At 46.5% G+C, this 18,638-nt stretch overlaps 1 protein-coding gene across 1 annotated transcript in view; it reads right to left on the bottom strand.

Moving 5' to 3' along the window:
• Positions 1 to 18,638, bottom strand: part of NFATC1 (nuclear factor of activated T cells 1) — a 112,355-nt gene that overhangs the window by 39,701 nt on the left and 54,016 nt on the right. The window contains exons 7-8 of the mRNA XM_086472479.1: positions 3,147 to 3,202; positions 1,717 to 1,849 (exon numbers count right to left, since the gene is read on the bottom strand). Of these exons, the coding sequence (XP_086328605.1) occupies positions 1,717 to 1,849; positions 3,147 to 3,202 (189 nt within the window). The remainder of the gene's footprint in view (positions 1 to 1,716; positions 1,850 to 3,146; positions 3,203 to 18,638) is intronic.

Raw genomic sequence — 18,638 nt, 5'->3', positions numbered from 1 at the left:
TGGAGAACTAAACAGGAATGGGGGAAAGGCTTATTTACTACGAATCGCTGCTTCCCTTTACCCTACCGTGGTGTTAATTTTTTTCTTTCAGGTTTCCCTACACTGAAATGAAAAGATTTCCCGCTAATTTAAATCAGTACAGCAGACTAAACAAGATTCCCAACGTTTTCAACCATTACCATAATTAAAGATGTCTTTGCAGAATAAAGCCTAGGCTGGTTCTCTGTTGCCTGTCACTAGGTAGATATTCCCATCTCTTCACATCAAATGAAACGTCAAATGTTTCAAACTCAGAATGGTGGCAGCATAAGCCAACCTTGCAGCAGTGAATACTATTCCCATGGTTTAGAATAAAGTGGTAAAAAATGGCATATGTAAAGGCTGGAGAGGAAAGATGCTGCTTAATAAACAGCAGTCAACTACAGGCATGGACTTGAAATACTTCTGAGGTAACCTGGGTGGCAAGGCAATACCTGTTGGCCTCTACAACAGTTTGTTGTTGCTGAAAAGTGTTGTGCAAGAGAATAACAACTCTTTTTATTTCCAATTTAAGACACGAACAGTCTTTAAATACACACAGACGTACCCACTGGGGATGAAGTTTGCATAAGTAGGCTGGTTCAGTGAAGCAGCACATACGCAGTAAGCAGTCAAGTTACTTTTGTTTTAAATTAAAGTCCTGATAAAATTTTGTCTGGAGTGCACGCAAGCTAACTGGGTGAAATTCCAAATGTGTATTTTATGGGATTTCACCTGCAAAAAGCAGGCAGGTCTCTTCAAGTCATGTGACATGACTCAAGTACAGCTTTGTGGGAATTTCCCTCAGAAGTACTATTTTCGCTCGGAAACTCTACAAAAAAAAGCATGAACCTAATCATTTTTCTAATCCCTCTTCCAAAACATCAGCAACAAAACAACCATCCTTTTGCCCTATTTCCCCCAAAAAAGTATTCTCAGAAAAAGAGCCATTTCAAGTAAAAAAATATAAAAATCTAAATTTACTTGCTGTTAAAATCTTCATACAAGCTTGCCTGGAGTTCAGCTAGCACGAGTGACTTTATTGTCACTTCACAGCCACCACTATAAGCTTCCAAAAAAACCTGGTGCATGTGTTTCTGAAAACTTCCTACACATGAAGCATTTTGTATGGAGCACTCTGCTCTCCATCTGCACCGTGCTTTTCACCGGCACACAGGAGGGGCATCAGTCTGGAGTGCTGTTTTCCCCCGACGTGAGACAGCAAGGTGCAGGATGACTGGAAGGACAATCCCCACACCACCTCCAGCTCAGGGCCCAGCATGCTTTACAACGCTGCGGTGCAAATTCAGAAGTATTATTCAAATGCAATGTACCCTCTGGGGCCACAAAGTCAGACCGAGGGTTGACAAAACCCAGGGAGCAGAGCGCCCAGCGCGTTCACAATTTGTGGCTACACATGTGGGTTTGGGCTGGGGCTCTTCAGCTCCCAAAAGCAGAAAAAATCCTTGTTCCAACAGGTCTCTGCCACCGATACAAAAGCAAATAACCTGCAGAGAAGGTCTTTTGTGTGGGCAGCAGAGAGAAAGGCATGGCCTGATTCTCACTCTCATTTTATAGCACCAGGTATACCTCCAAGCTACTCAGGTTACTAAAGAACCATCAGAGCTGTGTATCTTTCTAAGTAATCACCATCATATCTCATTTTTACTAGCAGAGATAAGGAATATCTTTTGTTACCATTAGCAGGGAGATAGGTGAAAAGCTGGTACTGGCTTCTCTTTCTCTTTCCGTTGCAGACATAGAAGTTGACCTGAACAGGGCTGGTAATTCTCTGATTGCGGAAAGGTGGTATCTCAACAACCAATGAATTCTGCAAAAGCAACAAATCAGAAAGTCAAGGCACGACTAAGGCAGTCGAGCTGTACAACAGTATTCACACTTAACCCCGAGAAGGAGGTGCCTGGGCTTACAAGGAGGAATACACCCTCTGCAGGAGGACGGGCGGGCTTCGTGGGCAGAGACGGCCTCCCGCCACCCCCAGTGTCTGTGCCAAGGACTCCAGAAGTAGGGACAGAAGGTTTTAGCATGGCTCAGGTCTTTACAAAATCACTAGCTGTCATCTCTTCCCTTTGGACAGCAAATAACAATATTGTGTATGGACAAGGCTCTATCCCTCCTGCCTCTGACAAGAATCTGGGGCCACCATCAAATTGTGGACTCTAGCTCAGCAGGAGAAAGCACAACTGCTTGGCTGGCAGGACATCCCCAGTATATCTCACTCTAACACAACTTCCTTTGAAAGGAGAATTAGGACAGGCATATGATTATTCAAATATTTCCATCTTCCACAGGGAACTGCTTTTTCATGTAACAACTCAGGAAGTTTTAAGCATGCTAGTTTCTGTGGATGGGAGATCTTGCAAGAACATCTAGTGCTAGAGGAAGAAGGGTTGCAGAGCACGCAGATGATCTTCCACTGTCCGAAACCAAATGCTCCAGCACGGGGCTAAGGAACGACTTAGCTGTTAGGGCATCAGCTTACACAAACGCACAGTGAAATCTGCTATGGCCATCAAAACCTCCCTTGGCACTTTCTGAAAGAATAAAAGGGAACGCTCGTCTTAGCGTTTGGCCTGCATTCAGCTGAAGTCTTTAAATTGTTTGCCTGCATGTCTCCAGCAGGTTTGCAGCTAACAAACTGTTGCATATTCCTGCAGAGGTCGACTAGCGGCCGTATTTCCCATTTATAATCGTGGCTGAGGGAACCACACTTCTCCAACCGTGGGGCGGATCTCCTGTGAGGGGACTCACATTTCTTCTGCTGAAGGTAGACGAAAGCCAAGGAAAATGATCAGAAATTGCTTTGGGAGCAGAGAGAAGAACCGACCCAGCAAGACAGAAGATGAGCAGACGGGGCTGGCCCATCCCGGACAATGAAAAAATATTTTCCAAATGGTCTCTCCTACTTTCGGGATAGCTTCCAAAGAAGGCTTTTTACCCCACGCTCCCGTTAAAGAAAGATTTCCAGAAGGTGAGGCCTAAGTACTTGTTCTGTTTCAGTGGGGAGACACAGTGCCAAAGCCTTGGAAATCCCTCTTTAGTAACAGTGCTGGAGAAGGCAATATATATTTTTCATCTTGATGTTAAAATATTTAAGGCAGACTTACTGGCTTGCACATTTCTTTGTCGGTTTTGGCTTCCATTTCCCACACATGGTGACCATCTAAAAGACAAAAGAAAAAGATATCTAGTTCCGTCCTTTTTTCCTCTCCCAAGCCTACAAAAGAATGACTTTTGCAAAAAAAATCTCTTTGAAGGGGCACTGCATATATGAAAACCAGCTCTCAAGACGCATTGCCCAAGTGTGGCCCAACCAGGAGGCCACCTGGGTAACCCATGACAGGAGTCCACTTAGCTTTTCTGAAGGGAGGAACCACAATCCAGAGCACACGAGACTGCAACGGGGGAAAGCCCCCAGGAGTTTATTCTGCTATCAGTTTGGACAAAATATGCAAATGTTCTACACCTTAGTTTCCCAAACTTTCAGTCAAAAATACGGCTACCTATGAGGCCTTTTGATCACTACCTATGCAGTAAGTCATATTTAACATCAAGATTAAACAAAACAAAACAAGTAGTATTAAGGAAGCTCCTCAGCCATGCAGTACTTAATTTTAATATACTCCTAGTCTGGCTTGTCATAATTCTGCTGCTTGGATCAAAAGGCAAGGCCACAGGCTGGGAAACATAGCTTTTGACTCCATTTTAAAGTTGGTTTAGGTCAGCTACAATGGTCCCCACTACAGTTTTCTGGAGCTGCTTCTACTGGTGTCTTGGGTCCTCCTAGTTCACCATATTTCTGTTTCCAAAACATGGATTTAAGCCACAGCTATCACTTTTTCTGGGAACTGGTCTTTTGGAAGGAATTGGTTTTGTCTGGTCATTTAACCTGCACCTCACTGATACAGAAGTCACTGGTCAATAATAGGGTTTTTTTCCTCCCTTATGGCTTCAAAATGCAACAGCAAAGAAATTAGAAAAATAATACAAATCGTGAGGTTTCCATTCTGCAGGCCTAGAAAAACACAAATGTGTATGAAGGGCCACAAGCAGACTGCTAAGTTGGGCAGTGGGGACACATGCAGCTTCATGAGTCCTACCATTGTCAGATGTCACCGGAATGAAAGGGAAAACGAGACTTTATGTCATCTCTTTTGTATATTTATTGCAGCATCAGGACATGCAAATGCAAATATTAGTTATTTTGAACTTCATCACATAGACATGGGCCTGCCTTAGAAAAACAGCTCTCAGCAAGGTAAAAGAGTGAATGCACTTTTTCTTCTCTCTTCGCTTTCATGGCCAGGATGGATATGACGCATTTAGAACTGGCTGATTTATTACAAATCTCTGTAAATAACATTTTTGTGTACAGCTGTCCTACTGTGAAAGGAATGCTGCTCAGGGACTAGTCCTGGCAATTGTTTTAACGTCCAAAACCCCTTTCTTTTCAACGCACGGGAAGAAGTGCAACCTGAAAGCTGCAGCACAAATAGCACGGTGGATTTGGCAGGTCTTTCTGTAGGAAACAATTAGCAGATCCACCCTTAGTTTCTTCCTACATTTTAAATCGTGACAGTGGAAAAGGAATCCCTTTAATTGGTACTGCCACGTTCGGCTGGGGGCAGAGAAGGAGCAGCCAGACGGTGGTCGAGTCTCCTAACGATGCCTTTTGAGAGCGCCAGGACTGAAGCAGACTTCTTGGGAGGACTGGCGATCGCTCCACAATTTATCCAACAGATGCTTCCACCGAGCTGTCAGCAGAAAAAACCTGACCGAAATTCAGCAAGCCAGAACAGAGCAGCCTCCTTTACCTCTCCCCCCCGCCCCACAGAGCCCCTGCAGCCCTCCATTCCATGCCCGGCCCCCCCCCCAAATAATTCAATCAGTTGTAAAAGTAAAACAACACCGACACTATCACCATTTTGCAAAGTCTAGGAACTTCTGCTTTGTAAGGGGTTTGCTGGTGGGTTTTTTTGAAATCTACAGACATCCAGACTAGTAGTTAACATGTGTTCAATTTGCCTTTGCAAACGGATTACCAGAAGTTCAGGTTTTTTGCTATGTTTAATTTCTGCTTTGCAAGACGAATGATCTGCTTCAGGTTTCTGTTTTTTATTTCCTGCCGATACTTCAGTAAAATTCGAAACGACTCCATCTCTAGCTAATCTTTCAATTACTTCACACAACACTGCCTTTACGTGATTTTGAAATTTTTATGATGACACAGAGAGTTTGTTCAGAAATATTTTAAATGCTGTAATCTAAACTATTACGAAAATAAAACTCCAGAGCTGTGGCTCGTCTTTGGAAGCTAATAAGAACAATACGGGTTTCGCGCCAAGAAATTCCCTTGAGATCGTCCAGACCATCGCTGCTCAGCGACTGAGGAGAAGGGGAAGAGAGGGAAGAAGTAGGGAATAGACAACTCATTAACAGCTAGTGACATTTCATTTAACGAAAACACAGGCAGGAAAAGTTGTTATGAAGTAAGAGACAAAAAAAAGAAAAAAAAAAAAGAAGACAATTCCTCATATTACGTCTGGTGAACCAAGAGGGAAATCTCAACGCCCACGGACTGGGACCAGCTCCAGGAGGGAAACCTTAGACCACTACGTCAACCTCTTACAGTAAACATGTTTTGCAGGTTTATACAGTTCAGCTGAAATTAAAAAAAAAAAAAAAAGAAAAGAAAAAAAAGAGAAAGGGACTGTTTGTGGGAGCCTGAGGCATCAAGGCAATCTGCCTACGCTGGAGAGAAGGGTTTTGCCCCCGGTGCCCGTACGCTGGGGACCCTGGCGAGCAGGCGGGATGCCGCCTCCCGTCAGCGCGCGCTGGAGGAGCGAGGGCTGCTCCACCACAAAAGTTTCCATTGTACGGCTGCCACATCTGCAGCAGCCCGCCTGGTTCGGGGCCCGAGGCAACTCCCTCCTGGCCGCCCGCCAACCAAAGTACACCAGAGCAATTTATACCTTTCCAAAATGCAAATAATTCAAATTACAGACATAACACAAAGCTGAAGCAGACACATTTCAGGCATTCCCGTTAAAGTTTACTCTCTGGAATTACCGTACCCAAATGGGCAGTTGTTATACGGGGAAGAGGGGAGGCAGAGGCAGGAGAGGAAGGAGAGGAGGAGGCAGGGAGGAAAAGGGAGAAAACGGCTTTTCCAAAGGTCTTATTTCATTCCCTTTCATTTCACTATTTACTTTTACCAAGTAATAAGTGTCTTCTCCAAACCAAATGCCTGGCTTTGTTTTGGCGCTTTTAAGATTTATAGTGCAATATTTTGAACGGAAAGACATCTCTTTATATAGCTAAAAAGTTGTGTCAAGGTATTATACTGCGTTTGTTTTATTTTGTGGGTTTTTTTTTTTTTTTACAAAAAGGAAATAAACCCAAAACATCCGCACGCAGAACCACAGGGCAAGAGCCCTGCAGAGTCCCCGGCGGAGCGCCCCGCTCCCCCGGTGCCAGCAGAACAGCAGTTGGCCCAACAATGCCAAGGCTTCACCTGGAGACCTGTGCCAAGGGCTGGAAGAAGGACCCTCGAACCTCTCCTCCTCGGAAGAGGCAGGGTGCGAGCGCAGCGTGCTAGGGGAGCGAGAAACCCCCCGCTTCACCCCGGCTCTCCGCCTGCGCCAGGGCTCGGCGCTGCGCTGACAGGTGGCCATCAGCTCTGCCACCAGCTGAAGACACCGGGTTTTGTCAGGAAGCCTGACATTTACACACCGATCGCCGTTATTTATAGCCATCCCTGCCCCGGGTGTACTTCACCATCAGTCGCTTCAGCCTGGCTGCTTGGGGCTTTTTTCAGCGCTGTGACATTCGGAGCACCGGGGATTGCTAATGATGAAACCACTGCGAACCTACCACGGTTGGTGGGGCGGATTGTCAGCTTCGGGAAGCATAAGTACCCCATTTTAACATGCGGTGGCTGAAGGGTGAATGGGCTTTTGTAGTCTGCTCTTATCAGCAGCTCGCTCTGGCCTTAAAGGAAACTGCGCACAAGTCCAGAAGTAAAAATACTCTGAATTCATCAGGGAATTCCCTGCAGTATGAGTCACTGAACGGCTTCCCCACCACACCCAGCTACAAGATTTCCACATAAAAAGGCACTGTAGAGGCCTGTTTTAACACAGAAGCAGCACTAAAAAGTGGCTGTGTAAATCTAGCGGCATCAGTTGCTCACACATAAAGCCTAGCGGACCACGACGTATGGATTTTCTTCCTGGAAGAGCAACACAGAACTGTAAAGACTTTCCAAAGAAACTTTTCTACCCTCTTCCCCTCCTCGCTGCCCATCGGGACAGATCCCCCAGGGTTTCCAGGGCTGGGTTTACCTTCATACCCCAGGGAACCGCAAGCATAGTGCCAGGGGTTCGCAAACTCACAACAGTCAAACCACCAGCGTAACTTTCATTATAGACCAATGGATGGCAGAAAGGGGAAAGAATATGGAGTACCAAAAAACCCCCAAGCCTGGAAACTCAGGAGGGTATAACATCTGGCAACCACTTAAATCTTGCCTCTGTGAAACGGGTATAATGGGAGCATTCAGATATGTTTAAGTGATTTCACTTTACTACAGGAGGTTAAAACAGTCTATATTCTTTAGTAGTCCTGTGTTCACTTGAGATACGAGAACAGACCTTATCTAGGGTTTCACAGCCTGTACACAGAGTACATCTTACACTCTTCCAGCCTGCAGCTCAACAGAGTTTGACTGCACTGGCTGGACCGTAAATCTGTATTTACATTTGTATATCACAAGTAAGATGGTAAAACTAGCTCTGCCCTCCCAAAGGAACCTCCAACTTGATTAATGTGTTGTGAGATTACTCTAAACAATAAAGCCTGTATTACATCCCAGATTACTTTAGCATGTCCACAACAGGCAGGGCACAGATGCAATGCAGAACAATTATACAGCATAATTTTGAGGCGCGCTGCAAAGGCTGTCTACCTTCCTATTGTGCCCTGCTAATTCACATTCAAATCCCTTAGGAATGAAGGATTTGCAAGTTTTCAATTTGCACCCCAACCCCTTTTCCCTGGGAAGTACACTCACGGTGCCGAGACGACTGATCTGTGAACAGGTCCAGAAGGAAAGAATGGGTTTCCAGCCAGAGAAGAGGATGAAGACTAAGGCAAAGTCTTGTCATTCAGACTTAAGAGTCACCCAGTTTTGTGCAGAGATGCTATTGCCTGCCAGGCGAAGGGCAGGCTGGGCCAGGTCTGTGCCTGGGCTGGCCATGACAGAGGCGAAGAGGCGGCTCTGTTGCTCAGAGGAGAGCACTCCCCACACCCCTCCTGGGAACGACCCGCTGGTGCGGTCTCACCCGCTGGTGGCTATGTATCAGCATGGGTGTGCTAGGCTGGATTTCCCTCCGGAGGCAGCAGCCTTTCGGATCTGGGGCTGCCACAAGGAGCCAGGGCACTTTCCGAGGCTGCAGGTGTTTTGCTGTGAGCAGCATTTCCCCAGCTGGACACCAGCAAGCCAAATAATCTGTGGATGGGAGTCCATGCCCATGTTCACACACCGGTGGATGTTTTAAAGATATTTACAAGGGACCGGCTGTAAGGGTGAATCAACACCAGCCAAGCAGTCTGCCATGGGATGTACGGGGAAGATGGCGCAGGGGGAGAGCAAGAAAACATCCAGGAATGCAGAAGGAGCAGAGAATAAGTATCTGCAATGTAAGTGGCCAGGACCCTTCTTTCGACCGCTTCAGTGGCGCTTCGCTCTCCCGAGATCTGCGGCATCTCTCAGGGCTCTGTGAGGAGCGAGATGCCTCCGGTCCTGCGTGTACCCAGAGCCAGCCGCAGAGCAGCTCCCCCTCCTGACACCGTGCCTGCGGGTGCCATGGCCTGCCTGCTGCCTGGCACCCCAGCCCCATCTGCCCTCTCTTGCCACCTTGATCTCCCCTTTGCTCTTCCACTACTTTTGCTATGAGACCACATGGCTGGTCTGACTTTCACCTACTTTATTTCACTCTTCCTTGCCAGGAAGACTCGCAGCTGTTCTTCTCTGCCCTCCTCACAGCCTACTGTCCTGCCACAGAGACTTCCCCCATAGCTTTGTCCCCCATCCCTGGCATGTCTTCTGGCATGTATCAGTCCATGCGCAGCAGGGTTCATGCATAACTGACCTATTTGTATTTCCACATCAAAGCTGCTATATTTGTTTGTCTCTCCCTGTTAGCATCTTTGCAGCATATGGATTTTGTCCATTCTTTATGGACAAAACTATACATTACTTTGCAGTACTGAGCTGAATATTATGTAGACTTAGGTGTGTCTGGTGTGCATATGATGCTCTTAGGTTTTCTCTTTTTTATAACCTTAAATTAACAATAAAAAGTAATGCAGGAAGCAGGTGATACAAATCCAGTACAAACTGTATCTTGCGCTACTTTGGCATCTGTGCTTCCTCGCCCTTGCTCAGCTGGGCAAGCCAAAAGCTGAGGGACTCTCTTTGCCTAAATGGTGAGCCTTTTCAGCTGCCTTTACCGCCGTATGTCTAACAGACTTAATTATTCTGAGTTCAAGTGTTTGCAAATGAACGGCAATTTTAGTCCAGGTAGTTAAAAGTAGGCACTGTGCTGACAACTGACTGATCAGGGTTCATTTAGAGCCAAAACCATTGGAATGACCTGCCAGATCCTATTTTCAGCAGAATGGAAGCTGGTTATGCAATTTGTGCTCACTGGCACCTCCCCCTATTCATATTACCGCTGGTCTGAGGGTTTTGTTTAATAACTCTCAGTAATTCCAGGTCTAAGATACTCAAATTCCAAGTAAAAGTGCAGCTTAACATCCCTGCAAAATCTCTCTAGAGCAGACAGACAGGTCGAACCAAGCACACTCAGCACAGCCACCCACCAGCAATCACGACAATACTTCACTCTGTCTTTGGTTACAGTCGTGTCATCTCCTTGTCTTCACAATTTTACTTTCCTCTGGGAACCTCTAGTAGGCTGAGCCTGTGACTTCGCAGCTGAAACTGAGTAAAATATTCCTGGTCCATCTTCTTCAGTCTAATCTGTCTCATATTTTCTCAGAGACTATTGGAGTAACAAACCTTGCAGCCAGTTTAAACCAAGTTCCAAATTTTCCTTCCATGAACAATTCTTTTCCTCTACTTCTTCAGTGCTTGACGCCAACACCACCACCTGTACTATAGCTACTCCTACTTCTTTCTCATCTTAAGATGCAAGTTTAATCCAAATGCTTTCAGTTCTTCCTTCTTGCTTGTTTTTTAACACACAAACTCCACTTTATCTATACGGCCACAACTTCTCATCTTCCAGAGACATCCCCTTACAGTAACCCTTCATGACTTCTTAGCAGAGTCTGAACAGTAAGCTTTTGAATGGCATTTTTATTTTTTCCATCTCATTGTCCCCTTTATGTCCCTTTTCTTGTTTCTCTTCTCCAAGAAGGTCAGGCTCAATCTTAGAGGTCCCTCCTCCTCTCCTTTGATTATCTGCCTTGACACCAGCTTCCCTGCAACAAGGCACACCTTGGAAACGTCTTATTTCTCTGTTCCTCTCTTAAATGTCACTGTACTTTCTCCCACGTTGCTCTTGAAGGTGTAATCCTACTCCCTTGTTCCTCTTCCCTCAGCTCTCCCCACTTTTCCTGTGATGCCCATCTGAGATATGAACCAACTCTTAATGATGTCACGGCAGTAACAGGAGACAACGAGTTGTGCTTTTCCAAAAGATAAAGACAAATCCTCCAAAAACTAAGGACTTTGGAGGCATCTCCTTGTATCAGTTTACGTGGCAAAGTTTTTGCAGCAGTGGGGCTGCAGGGGTGGCTTCTGTGAGAAGACGCCAGAAGCTGCCCCCATGTTGGACAGAGCCAGCTCCAGCTGGCGTCAAGACGGATCCACCGCTGGCCAAGGCTGAGTCCATCTGCAAAGCTGGTGGCACCCCTCTGGCAACGTATTCAAGAAAGGGGTAAAAAAATGCTGTGCAGCAACTGTGAGAACATGTGAGAGAGACAACCCTCCAGGCACCAAGGTCAGTGAAGGAGGAGGGGAAGGAGGTGCTGTAGGCACCTGAGCAGAGATTCTCCTACAGCCCATGGAGAAGACCATGGTGAAGCAGGTTGCCGCACTGCAGCCCAAGGAGACAGCCACACCAGAGCAGATACCCACCCTGCAGCTCATGCAGAGCCCATGTTTCTGGGGTAGGCTTCTGGCAGGAGCTGCAGCCTGAGAAGAGGGGCCCACGCAGAAGGAGGTTTTCTGGCAGGAACTGTGGGGGATGCACGCTGGAGCAGTCTGTTCCTGAAGGACTGGGCCTCGTGGAGAGGACTCACACTGGAGCAGTTCATGAAGGACCATCTCCCGTGGGAGGGACCCATGCTGGAGCAGGGGACCAGCGTGGGGAGGAAGGAGTAGCAGAGAGGAGCTGTTACGGACCGACTGCAGCCCCCGTTCCCTGTCCCTCTGTGCCGATTGCAGGGAGGAGGCAGAAGTCAGGAATGAAGGAGTGGAGTTCAGCTTGGGAAGGCAGAAGGGGGTGAAGGTGGTTTTTAGTTTTGCCTTTGTTTCTCGCTATCATCCTACTCTATTTTTAATTGGCAATAACTTATTTTCCCCAAGTGGAGTCTGTTTTGCCTGTGCCACTAATGGGTAAGCTATCTCCTTGTCTTTATCTTGACCCACGAGCTTTTTTGTCTTACTTTCTCTCCTTGTCCTGTTGAGGAGGGGGAGCGAGAGAGCAGCTTGGTGGGCACCTGGCCAAGGCCTACCCACCGCACTCCTGTCCTCTGCTGTCTTTAGGCACTGATGGCTTCATTAGACTCTCAGCTTACCAGTAAGGGCTCTGAATTCCTGTGTGTTTGGACAGAGGGTCCTACTGGAACAGTAACAGTGAAAACTATCTGAAACCTTGTGCTAGCTGTAAAAGTTCAGAGACAAAGCTTTGCTTGCACAGATACAGCTGCTTGAAGCCACTTAGTTTGGCAAAGACGGGAAGGAATAAACTTCAAGCATTCAGTCATGGTTTCTATAATAATTAAAAATTTACAGGATTACTCAGACAACTGACTTTTAACTAAAGACCATATGGTTATTCTGTATTTCTCTGTTGTCCATAGCAAGTACCTGTGATTGATTGCTCTCGTCCTTCACTGTGAGAGCAACACCCTGGATGAGGCTTGTTGCTGCTGATACCATCTCATGTGTATGGCTGCTGTCCCACTCTGTCTTCACCATTCCCTAGACTAAACAGCCAGGAAAAACTGAAATGTGCTGACATTTCCTACAAGCTGCATCACTGCTCCTGCGTGCGCGTGAAAGGGTTCCACCATCAAATGACTCCACCATTTGATGACACTATTTGCCCAAGGATATCTATTTCTGGGCAGCGGCCAGAAACCCCTTCAGCTATCAATACATCTCTAGGAAATAGGTTCAAGTGACCTTCACGTGAACTCTGTGCTCCCAACTTGAATGCCTTTGAAGTTTCCAGTTTATCTCGCTTCCAGAATTTTTAACCTCACTGCGCATGAGTCAGTGCGCAACCACTCACTGCCAACTGGAACGTGTGTCCTGAACTTGGATAAACAGACAGATAAAGACAAAATTACATAGTATCTGTCCATCTGACTAGAGGGGGAAAGGGAGTTTTGCCACTTGCTTATTTATTATGTGAGCTACAGTATGATTACCAGTGTGAAACATGACCCCTTTTTGGCCAGTTGCCCCCCAAACTGTGACTGCTACTGGCAATGGAAAGAGCAATGGAAAGATCTCTGAGAATGTAAGATCTTTTACCAAATGGAGCTGTGCCAAGACTCAGGTCACACATCTCCCCATCACATCACATCACATCACGTCAAAACAGACTCCAAACCGTGAGCTCCAAAGTGTAGCTGAGTCAAACCAAAAAGCCCACGTGCTTCCCCAGTGCATCCATTCCCTCCACATGCCACTCAAATGTTTCATGAACATGTCATTTTCCAGAACTTTTTATAAGTTCTCCTGAAGCTAAAATACTGCACTTGAGTAATCCACCATACAACACGGGAACTTTTGCTCACGCGACGCACAAGAAACAGAACTGCATTTCTCAGACTGACATTTGTACCTTAAAGCAGCAACTGATTGATCCTAATCTTTGCCAGAGACAGTGAAATTTGAGAGGAACAAAAACCCCGTGAAATGCTTGTGTTGACACTGAAATTCATCCAGCTTCCTTCTTTTCCATATCGCATTTGTGCGAACATTCGGCTGACCAAGCTTGACCACACATCTGACAGGAGGCAAACTGTCAGTTTTCCCATCCGAAATAGTTACAGAAAAGCATGAAGGGAAAGAAACACCGCGTGCTGATTTACAAAAAAAATTTGGTGATTTCACCCAGCTATCTTTCATCTGCTGTAGTATAACTATTACCACGCCACGTCAGCACCTTCATGTTCTAAGAACAAAACCTGTTCCAGCAGGGAAGAGGAACAGTTTGACAAAAAATCCCTTTAACAAAATAAGAACAGCAGCAGAATGAACAGTTTGAAGCGATAGCTAAATCTGAAACGCTCCTTAATTGTCTGAAATATTCGAAAAGAGAAGAACCCCTGGAGGAAATGTTGCTTAGGTGCTGTTTATTTCTCTGTCCTTCAGGAACTTGAGTTTCAAAGGCTTTGGGCACAATAGCTGAGGGTATTATGCAATTATGTTACAGACTGTGTAGGTGCTAGGATCACTGTTGATTTCAAGGCTGAGTAATTAATATGTTCAAAACCACTGAAGTCCGTAAGCCTGGAGCTATTCAGAGATACAGCGTTACAAATTGTGAACTCTATTAACGGCCATCAAAGACAGTGATGCATCTTCAGGGAGGGCCATTTGTCACAAGGAAGCTCAAACGCGGGCCTTTGACCAGGACAAAATGGCCCTCAACATTAACCACCCAGAATCAGAATTTCAAAGGCGGTGTTATCTGAGAAAGCAATCCTTCAGTGAAGTTGGGTGTGACATTTCTGACTTTTTGCTCTTTAAAACTCATGCCTCGAACTCTGGTCACTAAGCACAAACCTAAAGAAATGGGTTTGGAGCTCTAACTTAACTAGTGGAAACTCAACTGAATGATAATTAATAATAATCACCAAATATCCATTTCTTCCCATAGATCGCAACTTGCCAACACTGAAGAATTCAGTCAGTTTAACCTGAACTCTTAGGTATGTCTAGACTTGGCCAAATCCGTGAAGTCCAGAAACACCTGAGCTAGTTCCAGTGTCAAAACCATTCTAGCCACAGGAGCAAGGAGAAAATTTTGAGCAAGGAGCGATTTTGAGGTAGATTAACTCTTTCAGATCTTAGCGTGAAACTCTAAATCCCCAAATAACTTGGGACAACTCTACAACATCCTAGAGCGTGCCAGGAAGACATACCCTTAACTTGCCTGTGCTTTGGTGCTTGGGATACTGGCTTCGTGCCTTATCAGTGAGCTTTCGCTCTTCAGTTCCAGGGAACACTTTGTGAACTGAGTGAAGAGAAACTAGGATTTTTCCACCACACTCCATTTTATAGATCACTAATTATAATCTGATATACCAGGAGCCGGCAGTCTGGACATTTGTGTTAGGCTTTTGTGATGCTTTGTGTTCAGTAACTCACACTACCTCAAAAAACTAGCTTTGAAAATACATACATAGCGTTTGCAGAAGCTGTTACCAAAAAAATGTAGCTGACACATACGTAGTCCTTAAAACATACTCTCCAAACACCACTGCATTTTCTGAACTTCCCTCAAGATTTTTGTTGTCTAGTATATTTACAATCTAGAAATGAAACAAAAAGTTTTAAAAAGACAAGTAAACAAATCAGTTTTCTATCATAATTCCAGATCACAGTCCACGCTCTCGCAGATGCGTGTGTTAGACAGGAAACACTTTGTCCCTTCTAGCCAAACGCCGCCTCCCAGAGCTAACAAGCATCGGCTTCATTTCATCTACTTTTGTAACTACAACACACACCTTGCCTCCACAGCAAATAGCAGCAAACAGACATCAAGGCCCTTGCCGGTAAGAAGCAGCAGACTTTTTTATAGTTTAGAAAGTACGAATTCTTCTGATGAAAAACATACTGGTATTGGATGTCCTAAACCTAGCACCCAGCAACCACGACATGCAGACTCACAAGACCCTTCTGAAACTCAGGGAAAGCATGACAACAAAGCCAGACAGAAAGTGAAAGAAGATACGAAAAACAATGATTAGTGTAATTTCTAAGAGACGAAGTCATTGCGGGTCTCCCCAGTCGAAGGAAATTCTGAGTTTAAAAGAGTGAACCTCTCAAAGCACAGTCAGCGTTCATATTTTTACTACTGCTAGGTTTCTTGGACAGTCATTTTATACCATCGTTCATCACTGGAAAATATGGTCTGATGTGCAAGCAATAAAACATGCACCAAAATCCCATAAAATAAGGACTCATTTCAACACATGAGAAGTTTTTTATGGTATTGTAAAAGGCTTGAGCAAATTTTAGTCCGCTTCTGAACAGAGTCATTATTTGTCCAAAGGGGTGCCTTCTGCCCGAGCGCCGGACCACACCACGAGGGGTTCTCTTTTCAGAGGAGGTCCTCACGGCGCTCCTCCCGTGGTCCTTCCAGCACGCCTTGCCTTCCTCCCTCGGCTGCCTTGTCCCTTCTCAGCGCCGCAGCAAAGTATGTTTTGCTGTTTCATACGCTTCTCGGCTGAAAAGCAGCCAGTAAGGGGTTAAGCTGAAAGCACCAAGCTGCTGCCTCCCGCTGAAGGATTGATTTGATCATTCTTCAGGGATTCCCTCTTGTATGAGTCACTGGCTGCTCAGACAGACTCCCCACACAAGGAGGCCAGGATAATGCCATTCCTCCAGAGACTACAACAGCTGAGGGCTAGCCCTGAAGACGGAGAGCTTGGGACTCACACTTGGAAAAACATTCAGTGGACCACAATGCACTCGGCAGACTTAAAGAAATTATTCAGACAGAAGGGGAAAAAAAAAAAGGCAAACAAAAAGTGTTCTCAAAGTCTTTCCATTAACCAATTAAGTATGCAGACTAGCATGAATTAGATGAGCTCCCGGAGACTGCCTCCTGGCCTGGGGACTCTGCCCAAGTGAGGACTGAAGACATGAGCTCATGGAGTATAATATTTAAATTTTATATAAAAGATACATTCTCTTTATGAGCGCAATGATTCCTGTGATCTATTACTTTGTAATAGCTGTGTTTGGCTGCTACCCACTAGGAACGTGATTAACATTTCGAACTCAAAAACAAAAGCCCTAACAGCAGCAAAACTAATGAGTGTCTCCAGCTAATCACAAAAGTTCATAACCAGCTTTCTAAAAGAAAGAGAAACTATGCTGGTGTTCCCTCTCTTGACCTACTTTCGCAGACGTGAACGAGCTGAAAGGGAAAGAAACACCGGGTGCTGATTTACAAAAGCGAGGGCTGGTAATGCTTGTTCGTTTGACAGTGACTCTGCTCAAAAATCGAGCCAGAGCAGGCTGCTGCTAAGACAGTGACACATGGTGCTTGTTCCCAGCACATGGAGCTGGGTGAGGCAACGTAGCACACAACTCATCACAGAAGCCCTAGAAACCGTTCAGCCCAGCTCAGCCAGCCACTCTGGGTTTCGTGTGCCGTCCCTAGGGACGCGACTGCAGCTCCTGGAGATGCTGAACGCTCTGGACTTTAAAGGCTCGGCCCCTGCAGCGTACCTCCACAGGGCAGTACGGCCCTGCACCTGCAACAAAGCTCCTGTGAGACTACTAAAACCAGGCAGGACAGTTTCAGATTAGATCTTTCAATACTGACTTAATGATCTTGATTACTCTTCAACAAGAGCAGCTCACTGATGGACTCCTGCAGCACTGCCCCCAACTCCATGCGAGGGGGAAGAGTGCAGGGGGGTCTCCCGTGGTGCTTTCACCTGCAAGAGACAATCCTGCACTGGTCCATCCTGCCAACCCATGCACCCAAGGAGTCCACCCCAGGAGTTTTTCAGGGTGACAGGCAAGTCCTTTTGATCATTTTCTTCCTCATCAGCACACCCGGTGTGCAGCAGTACACTCCGTCTCTCGCAATGTTTAACAAATGCCGCTTATATAAATTATTTTCTATCTATATGTGGTCTCTGTGCAGCCTCAAATTCCTTTTGCTTGAGGGAGGTTATCTGTCTGGTTAAGAAGTACAAGGCTGGCCCAGTTTTGCATTTTTGTAATTTAAGGCTATACAGCGCACATCCTGCTTTTGGTGTGCTCCGTGCTAAGGGAGACAGCGTCCACACCCACACGGTGGTACCTGCTGGTGGGTGAGTAGCATCACCTTCATAATCCTTTGGGATGTAATACTTCAAATTTGTACAACTCAATAAAGGAAGGGGAGAGAACATAAGTATGAGGGAAAGCACCCTTTAATGTGGTTTCCTTCCTGCAATGAGAGAGATCAAGGACTTTGCTCCTGACATGTCACACAAACCCACTTCTGTGCACCAAAGGAAGTTTAAATATAAAGTAGGAAGTCACGCTCCTCCCTCCCCTCACGCTACGCAAAGAGCAGAGTCCAGGTTTTCTTAATTGCAATACCACATTTTCCCCTTTTTTTTAACTTTCTTAAGAAACAAAAAAAGCATGTTCTGCTCATCTCACGGCCACAGCCTGAGTGCACGCGGTGTGGCACTTGGGGGTCACAGGCACGGTGCTGACTGGCTCTCGCCCAGGAACAGGGCCATCATCTCCACCCCACGTGCGCTTTTGGTGACTTAAACCTCACCAACCCAGGACTCCACCAAGGAACCTCAGGAAAGTCTTCTGCTCTTCCCCTGGACCCTAACCCTCAGATGCCTTTGCCTCCAGAGCCTCCCCCGCTCACCCTGCCTTCCCAACCTGTGGCCCGGCTTCCTGCATCACTGCAGGAGAAGGCGCGGGAACCTCGCGGACATGGAGGGTTAAACGGGCGCAGCGTCAAAGCTGCCGCTGGCAGCCGAGGACAGCCCAAGACTGTTTAAAGTTCAGAGGGGGGGGTTTCAGCCAGCAGCTGAGGAATCCGTGGCTTGTGCCAGCGCCACGGAAACCCTTTCCAAAACAAGACTCAAAACTACCCTTAATGATCTCGATCTCATTTCAGAGCCTGACTTTGACTCACAGCTCTGCTCCCACCGCCTTTTCCCGCGTTATGCATTGTCACCCTGTGACCCACCACTCCTGCAGACACCCCACCACTCCTGCAGACATCTCCTGCTCCAGCCCCAGCTCCCACGCCAAGTGCTGCTTGCCCTGCTTCAGCCTGGCCCGGGACCCTTCCCCAGCAGGATGAGTCCCACCTCCAGTGCACCACAGGAGCAGCGCTGGGTGAGGGGGTAGTCACGTTCAGTCCTCAAGGTAAACCAGAAACACGTCCTTCAAATGAACGCACGGGCGCTGCAAGTCCTCCTCAGCCAGCAGCTTGTCAAAGCCTCCGGTCTCAGCCGCCACAGGAGGAGATACAGGCACGCACACAGCACCAGCAGCACCACTCCGTCTTCCACAAATTCCACAACGGTTTAACAAGGTGCACCACCTTGCAGGTTTTACAGGGACATGCCACCAG

The sequence above is a fragment of the Leptosomus discolor genome, chromosome 13, assembly GCF_034619465.1.
Source record: "Leptosomus discolor isolate bLepDis1 chromosome 13, bLepDis1.hap2, whole genome shotgun sequence".
NCBI lineage: Eukaryota > Metazoa > Chordata > Aves > Leptosomiformes > Leptosomidae > Leptosomus > Leptosomus discolor.
The sequence above is the reverse complement of the archived record's forward strand: the minus strand, read 5'-3'. Positions and strand labels throughout refer to the sequence as shown.